Source organism: Aristolochia californica, unplaced genomic scaffold, assembly GCF_029961685.1.
Source record: "Aristolochia californica isolate CCGP_79_NKW_82.1479 unplaced genomic scaffold, dmAriCali1.0.hap1 SCAF_6, whole genome shotgun sequence".
NCBI classification, from domain to species: Eukaryota; Viridiplantae; Streptophyta; class Magnoliopsida; order Piperales; family Aristolochiaceae; genus Aristolochia; species Aristolochia californica.
In genome coordinates, this window is record NW_027182257.1 from 4,817,695 (window position 1) to 4,827,679 (window position 9,985).

The window sequence follows — 9,985 nt, forward strand, 5'->3', positions numbered from 1 at the left end:
CGACATGATGCAAGAAAATCGGCGAGGATCAGAATAAAATCACCCATAAATGCTGGTTCAGTTCGCTTCCTACCTTTAGGTTGACCCGGTTTGGGTCTCTCATTCCGGTCCGGTCCGAGAACTGGTCCGGTCCACTTTTTGTCCGTTGGGTTGACCAAGTTTGGGTCTCTGATTCAGGTCTGGTCTGAGATCTAGTCCGGGTCGTTCGCGAATAATAAAAAAAAGGGACCTAAGTTAAGCTCCTAGGTAGATGAACTCGTCCAATAGCCACACTTGTTGGTTGTATCTCCTATCTGTACAGTTTGTCTTTGATAAAACAAGTTGCAATGGAGAGGCACATAAAGAAGGGTTATGTATCATATAAGACCTGATATATATAAAAATATAACACATTATTGCCTTGTGATCATATAAACAAAGGTTCATGTCAAAAGACAAAAAAAAGGGTAAACCAATAATTGTTTATTTGATCGAGTTGCCTTTGTGTTTGTGTAGGTGTTATCTTACTGTCTCCTCTCATGTAAGTTAAAGAGATAAAAATCAGTCAAGGCATAAACACAACAAATTGGTTTAAAAGATTTGTTTTTAATAATAATTTACAGTAAAAATTAGTCAAAGAAAATTAATTTTGTATCATATTATTTTTCTTAGCACAAAACCTGACCTAACTAGAAGTAGTGAAAGATCTATAAGTGATTAAGTTGTTTCCTTTGATCAAGCTAATTGTACTTTTATTTTACTAAGGCTTTAACATGTGTTCACTAACATTATTAGTTATTAGTAGTACTTGTCTCTTCACTTGGGACCTCTTTCACTAGCAACTACTCGTCACATAGATAATTATGTGAATTGAGGTTCCAAAGACATTTTTAGAGAAGAAATGATATTTCTATGTTTGATTGTTGGGTATCTTTTCTAGTGTTTCTCCATAGTTTTCACTTCACATCTATTCACCTCATAAATCAATTTTTTTGGTCTATTTCACTATACATCACTATTAGATCTCTACATATCACGAATTCTACAACAAGTCACCTATCTACGAGGTACACATTTACAAAGTGGAGTGAACTGGAGAAAAGTCTGTCGACAATCTAAATGAAATATTGACTTTAACTTTGATAAATTATTCTCCCCTCCATCTAGGTTTATTTGAGCAAACCATTTTCACATCTAAATTTGTATAGACTTTGGTCCATTCTTTTCCCCCCCCTTTTTGTTCATCTAAATATTTGAGTATTCTATTGGATGATTTTTTTATTGGAAGTAAAATTCTGAATGAGGGGTTTTTAGATTAAAAATTGTATTAATAGGGTTTTTGATGTTTTAATGTGGTTAATTAAATTATTTTTATTATTTGGCGGTGTTTAAAAGAGTTTATTAAATTAGAATGGGGTGAAAGAGATGGTTGAGACACTTAGTGGATTTTATGGAAACGAAATTTGATCAATAAGGATTTTGGATATAAATTTTCTAGAGGGAATTTTTAGATATTTCTCCTTTAAAATACTGTTAGATTGTAGTCTAATTCTCTTTGTAGCACCTTCAACAAGTAATAGTCTTATGCTCAAGTCAAATCCATTTTAATTTGTGGATTGGATAGTTTTGTTAAGGTTTTCTTATTGACACATGCAAATTTTTAAATCAAAACTTGTTAATCTAATCTATTCATTTGCATATTACATTGAGTTTTACGATACAAATTGAGGTCAGTTGGCAGACTAATCTAATCCACTTTGTAGCTTCAATTCCATTTGATCATCACAATCTACCAAACTTTTGTGCCAACATACACAAAAACCCAATTTATGGTGACTTTAAAAAGGGTAAGTAAATATTTTATAAATATTTTATTAATTTTGGTAATAAAGCTAGCAACATTTATCAATATTTTATTTTTAAATCCATAGTAGTTGAAGTTCTGAATTGAAAAAAAAAAATTATTTTCAATCTTTGTTGCTCCATTCCAACTCTTAGGACTTCTTAGCCTAAAATTCATGAAATTGCACCAATACCTCTTGAATATTAGTGATTATATTCATTTTCTGATGTCAAATTCTTATTTTAAGAGTAATGAGGCCCAACAAGTTGTTCACTCCAAATGATGAATAGGGTATAAATGGTATATGGATAAAATAAAATAAGGCTATCCGTATACCGTTTCGATTATCTTTTAAGTCATTTCGTGTTCTATTTATTTACCCAGTTAACACTTGGTACACAAGGCAAATAAAAGATATATAGTAAAAAGTAATAAAAAGATAATATTTTTAAAAATAAAAAAAATTAACAACATGTTTAGAACATTCGATTCTTTTAAGGCATTTTGTGTTCTATTTATTTACCTAGTTAACACTAGGTAAACAAGGCAAATGAACGATATATAGTAAAAAGTAATAAAAAGATAATATTTTAAAAAATTAAAAAAAATTAACAACATGTTTATAATGTTCGATTCTTTTAAGGCATTTCGTGTTCTATTTATTTACCTAGTCAACACTCGGTAAACAAGGCAAATAAACGACATATAGTAAAAAGTATTAAAAAAATAATAGTTTTTAAAAATTAAAAAAATATAACAACATGTTTATAACATTCGATTATCTTTTAAGGCATTTTGTGTTCTATTTATTTACCTAGTTACAACTCGGTAAACAAGGCAAATAAACGATATATAATAAAAAGTAATAAAAAGATAATATTTTTAAATTAAAAATATATATATCAACATGTTGATAACATTCGATTATCTTTTAAGGCATTTTGTGTTCTATTTATTTACCCAGTTAACACTCGGTAAACAAGGCAAATAAAAGACATAAAGTAAAAAGTATTAAAAAAATAATATTTTTAAAAATTAAAAAAATATAACAACATGTTTATAACATTCGATTATCTTTTAAGGCATTTTGTGTTCTATTTATTTACCTAGTTACAACTCGGTAAACAAGACAAATGAACGATATATAGTAAAAAGTAATAAAAAGATAATATTTTTAAAATTAAAAAAAAATATATCAACATGTTGATAACATTCGATTATCTTTTAAGGCATTTCGTGTTCTATTTATTTACCCAGTTAACACTCGGTAAACAAGGCAAATAAAAGACATCGTAAAAAGTAATAAAAAATAATATTTTAAAAATTAAAAAAAATATAACAACATGTTTATGACATTCGATTATCTTTTAAGGCATTTCGTGTTCTATTTATTTACCCAGTTAACACTCTGTAAACAAGGCAAATAAACGATATATAGTAAAAAGTAATAAAAATATAATATTTTTAAATTTTGTAAAAAATATAACAACATGTTTATAACATTAGAAGAAGCCAGTAAAACATCATATAACAACATACATAATACTACATTTACAATAATTGATGAAGGGGTAAAGAGTATGGCCGGTTGAACCAGATTCAATTTAGAGCTGGTTCGTAAGACCTAGAGTGAGGATAAAATCCGACCAATTCAGTCAGGTTTGCTAGTTGAACCGATTGACTCGAACAACCTACGCAGCCGTCCGTGCGTTAATGAAGATCCGTTTTGCAGTGAAGCAGTCAGCACAGATCAATTGCTAATATCAGCAACTTTTGCTGTTGCCCAATCAACATACGAGACCTTTAAGAAGCCTGTAATCGTTTGTCTTTGCGTCACGGCGTCGCCACCAAATTTGAGCGCGAAATATAGTAAGGTTGACATCATTTATCAGCAATTTGCACCTCCCCGATCCTCTCTGCAGCAGATGCAGAATTGCAGAGGAAAGAGTAAACCACCTTCGCTTGCTCGACGTCATGCCCTTCCTCTCCAAACCCTCTTTTACCTCCTCCCACGACCCTCCCTCTCCGCGTCTTGATCGAGATGTCTCCGACGGAACCGTCGAGCGCCGTCTCCGGGATGCCATCGAGGAGCTTCAGCGCCGTCAGAGACACGCCCGCGGTAAATACCCGCCCTGCGATCATCCTGACGATTCCTGTGTCGCCAATGCCATCGGTAACCTCTGCCAGAGCTTCCTTCTCTCTTACGGAGTTCGCGCGGGAATCGGTATCCTACTCCGCGCTTTCAAGCTTGCTAAGCGGCACTCCTACTCCTCTCTTCTCGATCTTAAGGTCTATTTTCTTCCTAATTATTTCTCGATGTTCTGTCGTTTATCATTGTTGTTTCCTCTTCCTCCTCTCGGTTCGCTTTATTTGTCTCTGATCGATGGATGAAATTGTGTGTGTTCGTATCGGTTTTCGGATTAGGAATTTGAATTTCTCCAATTGCTCAATGTTTCACCGGTTTGGAACTCAACAAAAATAGAATTTTGAATTTTTATATCTTGTTGTGCTTATTGGGGTATCATTTTTTAGGGTAGCCTCGTTTCCTTTTTAACCTAGCAATGTGGAGTCTATACGTATAATTTGTTGTGCCTTTTTTTCCTTCAGTCGTGGGGTGAGCAGGTCTTTAGTCCCTTGTTTTCAATAGTAAAGGGAACCTATAAAATATAAATCTTTTACATTTTCCGGATGTTGATAGTAATACGCACACAATACACCCAAAGCCTCTGGTGACACTTGAATCCAAGATCTCAGACTAGAGACCCTCCTTGTGGCCATTGTGCCAAATCTTAATCTTAATACTATTTAAGGCTCGATCCTTTTTTCTTTTCTATCTAAAATCTTTTCCATTTGTTACCACTGCCAGTAATTAGAATTTTCAGATCGACTTACAAGTCATCCACATATTGCATTTCATATCTGTGTCCCTTCTACATTGTACAGGGTCCAACGTCTAGCAACTAGTTAGGGGGTCCTGAATACCTGGGTTGCATGAGCTAGGATATAGTGTCTGTTAGCTTCTAGGACCTGAGTGCAGTTATGTGTTGAAGGGGATTTTCTATCTTTCAAAAAGCTTTAAGAGTTTGTTTTTAATGCACTTAATTTTTTGACTGGGTTTGTACTTGATGCAAACTATTTGTAAGAGCTAATTTGCCAGGTTCAGTAATTTTGGTTATCTAATGATCAATTTATGTTTGAGAATCACAGTTCTGTAATTCCTTTGATGATAGGTTGGGCGTCTTGTATTGAAACCACTTAGCTTGTAAAGTAACTTACAAGAGAATCACCAGCTTTTCAGAAGTATTTCCTGAAGAAAAAATGCTAGACCTCTGCTAGCAGTGTTGATTTGAGGGGGACTAGAAGCCTTCTTCAGAGCTTCAGGGTCTCTGCTGGGATTAGTAGACGATTTTACTCAGCAGTGCCTTGGTGGTTGAAATGGGCATCTATACTAATATTTTAATGTAGATTTGCTCATTTGCTAATCCTACTAATGTTGACGATGTACATAGTCTCTTCATTCTTAGTTTCTGATTTGGCAAATAAAATTTAAGCTCAAGTGAAATTATTGCAATTTTTATGCACTCATTTTTATTTACAGAAAAGTAGTCTTCTCATATTTCTTCCCCAATTTTTAATGCTCTCTGATTTTGCCATAGTTTATGCAGCTGGTGAAAGTATTAGAAACATTTTATTAACGTCAATCTTTTCTAGAGGGGTTTCTCTTATGTTTGTGAATGTCTGACTTTAGTTATTTGACAACATTTTTTCTTTTTGTAGCAACTTGTATCGGAAAAAGATTTGATCGTAAGAGAAGAAGCATGTCGTATTGGGTTGCTTTTTGGGGGATTTACTGGATCTTATCATGCCATCAGATGTTTCTTGAGGAAGTTCAGGAAGAAAGAGACTCCTTTAAATCCGTAAGTTCTACTTCCATTGTACTTTTTGTAATACAGATGCTTTTTATACCTACACTTTTTTATCTTTTTGGCTCAGTTGTGCATGCAATATGCTGTTGCCTTCTTATATATGTCATGTTCCTTTTTTCCCTAGATGTTTGAGACTGGGTGCTTGCTGATGGTTTTGTGTATTAGTGGTGCATGAACTTTATCCAATGTAGATGACTTAATTAAGGAGTATGATGCAGCAGAATTCTAGCAGGTTCAATCGCTGGACTATCCATTTTAGCAGTAGATGGGTCAAGTCGGAGGCGCACTCTTGCCTTGTATCTCTTAGCAAGACTTGCACAGGTCTGAAGCAAGTTTTTAAATTAGTTGTTTTAGTGTCCCTTTTTTAGTGCTAGAGATTATGCAAATTGAATCTTGTTTCCTACTCTAACAGGTTCTACATCTCTGTTCTACAGTGTGCATATAATTCTGCAAAATCAAAGAACAAGTTTCATCTTTGGGGTAGCCATTGGAGACATGGAGATTCTTTGCTCTTTGCTTTAGCATGTAGTCAGGTGACCTAAATCTTATTCTACTATGCCCCACGCCAGGCATTCTACTGTTGTTGCAATCTCAGGGTTGGTCTATTTTTCATTTGCAGGTGGAATTCCCTGATGAATGTTTGCATAGCTTTCTGCTTTCTATATGTATTAATTGAGATGTTGGCCTTATCTAAATTGTATGCTTTAACTCCACTCCATAGATGATGTGGAAAAAAGGCCAGAATGTGAAGAAAGAAGGATCTGTCTGTGATGATGATTGACATGTCTTGGCTCAGTATCCATGAACTGCCAGTGTTCAATTACTTATCATTTTTGCACGTCATGATTCTGTAGTTTATGAGCTGTGCCAGAAGCCCACAATCACAATATGTTACTTACCATCTGCAATTTGGAAAAAAATAAAAAATAAAAAACAAAGTTCTTTATGCTTCTCTTTTTTCCTGTATTGGTTAAATTTGTAGTATAAGTTTGACAACGATTTCATTAATTTTCCACCATTAGCACAAGGGTTGTACGCTATCTCTCATCACAAACATAATGCTTGCCATTGTTTTCCAGCGACTTGATTCACTATGTCCGCTTTAGTGCACGGTTTAAGATCTCCATCTATTACCACAACTGAATTGCCTACAAAAATTTTTATTGTCATTGTTACTTGGCTATTACTTTTTTTGCTTATGCAAAATTATTCTCGGTGTCAGGTCATGTATGCCTTTGTTATGCGGCCGGAGAGTTTACCTAAAGCTTATCAAGATTTTATCCAAAAGACTGGACCAGTGGCAGAGCCAATATACAAGGCAGTCCAGGATAGCTGCAGAGGCTCTCCTGTTGACATTGTTGCTTTGTCGGCATTCTTATCTAAAAGGAGGAGGCCTCCCAGCTTTGTAAAGTTGGAGGAATATCCCTCCATTATCCCATGTTCTTTAATTCATCCTGACACAAACTCATGTTTGGCTCAAAATGGACGTGCTGCTTCAGCAACTTTTAGGAAAACATTTCCATTATATTTCTCATTGACATTTGTACCATTTGTTGTTCTTCACCTACAGAAGGTATGTTACTTCTCTTGAATTTGCTGAATAGGTACACAGTGTGATATGCATTATTTCAATGCTCAATTGTGGAACATACTAGACTTGCTTTTATTGAAAATATTTGTGGACTTGCAAGTGATCTGATACTTTATTTTTAGTTTAGAAGCAATCTCTGATCATTGTTTATTTTTCACTTTCTTTTACCTCCTCCACGATGAATGCTAAAAGTTCCATCTTTTTCTTAAAACTAAAGCTGTTTGTGTAATGTATTTATGTTTTGATGTGTTGCATAGACCTGAGAAAACTAAAAAGGCATCTATCAGAGAAACATGTACTTAATAAGGGAGGTGGTGTTCTGGAAATAAGCAAGCATTCTTGCGCTAGAATGAGATTCATACCTGAGGAGGCAAAACATTAGCTAATTATCTTAAGTGGTTTCATCTTCAGAACTATGAGAATTCATCTTACACTCACTCGAACAAATCTTTATGAAAAACTATGATCTGGTTAATTGATATTTGTCAGGGAAATCAGGAAACTGCAAATTATGCTTCTTATGGTTAAACTTTTTGTCTCATTGATAACTTCCATGAATAAGTTTACCTATTATTAAAAGGAAACAACTGTATCTTTCTTATTCTTTTTTAGAATTATGAGAATTCATCTTACACTGACACAAACAAATCTTTATGAAAAACTATGATCTGGTGAATTGGTATTTGTCAGGGAAAATAGGAAACTGAAAATTATGCTTCGTATGGTTATGTTTTTTGTCTCATTGATAACTTCCATAAATAAGTTTTCCTATTATTAAAAGGAAACAACTGTATCTTTTTTATTCTTTTTCAGAATTATGAGAATTCATCTTAAACTCACACAAGCAAATCTTTATGAAAAACTATGATCTGGTGAATTGATATTTGTCAGGGAAATTAGGGAACTGCAAATTATGCTTCGTATGGTTATGTTTTTTGTCTCACTGATAACTTCCATGAATAAGTTTACCTATTATTGAAAGGAAACAACTGTATATTTCTTATTCTTTTTCGGTGAAAATGCAAATCAAGTTTCCCTAGAAAATTGTGCCAGAGGCACCAGCAACAAGCCCCTTCTATATGTCAATTTTCATAAGTGTTTGGACAGTTGGGTACATGTTTAGGCCTCAACTTTGGATCTTCGTATTCCCTGGTATCATAGTGCTTAATTTTTTTTTCTTTTTTTAAATGGTCAATAGTTGGTATTATAAGTTTCTAAATTTGTATACACTCAGTTGGCAATTAATCTCTTACTTTGGACCTGATAATATCCAGTTCTTGGAGTCTCCTTTTCATGTCAGCTCAACGGCTGTTCTAGATGCTATTCGATCAACAACATTTTTATCTGCTTTTGTTGGCATCTTTCAGGTAGCTATCTCATCATATATCTTCCTCTTCTATTCTTTTTTTACTTTCCTTTGAATCATGCTGTTTTAGTGGTAGTGATGATAGTTCTGTTTGGTGCTAGGGAGTAATTTGTCTACATAGAAAGGTGGCTTCAAAAGATCACAAACTTTTGTACTGGTTTGCTGGTGGAATAGCTGCCCTTTCTGTACTTTTGGAAAAGAAAGGCAGGAGAGCAGAGTTAGCTCTCTATGTGCTTCCCCGAGCCGGAGATTCCCTGTGGTATATCTTAGTGAATCGCCATCTCCTTCCAGATATTAAGAATGCCGAGGTACGAGTAATCTTTGTTATCATTTTTTTTTTATGGAGCTTCGTTTCATTTGCTTTAACATCATCTTACTCCAGTTAGTTGCAGAAAACATGCCAAATCATTTCAACATTAGAATTGAGTAGAGAGAAAATGCATGCTAACTATTTTTTATTGTTATCCCTACTCTTAATTATCTCAGGTGGCTCTCTTCTGTCTATGCATGGGAGGGATTATGTATTATTTAGAACATGAACCTGACACCATGGCTCCGTTCTTGAGACGCTTGATCAGGCGCTTCCTTGCAAGCAGGATAAGCAATCCCGAGCCCTCTTCAAACCCATCTTACTCCTACTTACAGAATCTGGGTGCCGCAGAGAAACTTAAATTAGAGGAGAATGCTGAGACTGAAGCTCCAATGTCTCCTGCAAAGTACAATCTGGAATCAATTCCTGGCCTTTAGAGCTCCATACTCGGAAGATTCATTACATGATACCCACATCTAATTCAATTCTTTAGTAGCTGGGAAAATACTCTGTAGCATTTGTTAGGTCATAGTGGCCTGAAAGTTCATTTCTTAATTGATCACGATGCAATCAGCTGGTCTGATAAGTTTTTTTAAGGTGATGGGGAGGGAGGGAGAGTCTCAAGAAGAGAAATAAATTCTAGATTCAATGTAGCTCAATATGTTGGTACTGATGCCCAAATCTCTGCACTATAACCTTAATCTTATTTTCTTTCATGAGATGTGGAATTCATAGCACAAAACCAAACAACTCTTTTCCAACCAATGGTAGGATCTTGATTTCTTTCGTTTAAAAAGAGTTTGGAAATTATGATTTGGAGTTTCGATAGAATTCATGGCATTTTGCAAGCTCCAAACCACTTCCTGGGTGTGTAGACGTTTCCTCGTATGTCACTTCATTCGACTGCCATACTAGGGCTAGCAGTGTCTTGATGGATCTCTGCAACACTAGGATTCGACAAGATGAGTGA

The 9,985-nt window shown here is 34.6% G+C and overlaps 1 protein-coding gene across 1 annotated transcript; it reads left to right on the forward strand.

The window, feature by feature from the left end:
* Nucleotides 1-3,537: 3,537 nt before the first annotated feature.
* On the forward strand, nucleotides 3,538-9,747 carry LOC137934927 (uncharacterized). The gene is made up of 8 exons (XM_068779519.1): nucleotides 3,538-4,111; nucleotides 5,600-5,739; nucleotides 5,970-6,069; nucleotides 6,183-6,281; nucleotides 6,971-7,321; nucleotides 8,614-8,706; nucleotides 8,807-9,013; nucleotides 9,192-9,747. Exons 1-8 carry the CDS (start codon nucleotides 3,797-3,799, stop codon nucleotides 9,450-9,452), a joined length of 1,566 nt encoding a protein of 521 aa, XP_068635620.1. The 5' UTR covers nucleotides 3,538-3,796; the 3' UTR covers nucleotides 9,453-9,747.
* The last annotated feature ends 238 nt before the right edge of the window (nucleotides 9,748-9,985 follow it).

Bases quoted from the DNA above. Each gene is read 5' to 3' on its own strand.
- LOC137934927 (XM_068779519.1), top strand. From the start codon at position 3,797: ATGCCCTTCCTCTCCAAACCCTCTTTTACCTCCTCCCACGACCCTCCC. The intron at 6,070-6,182 runs GTCTGAAGCAAG...TCTGTTCTACAG, and splicing joins TCTTAGCAAGACTTGCACAG to TGTGCATATAATTCTGCAAA. The intron at 7,322-8,613 runs GTATGTTACTTC...GATAATATCCAG, and splicing joins TTGTTCTTCACCTACAGAAG to TTCTTGGAGTCTCCTTTTCA.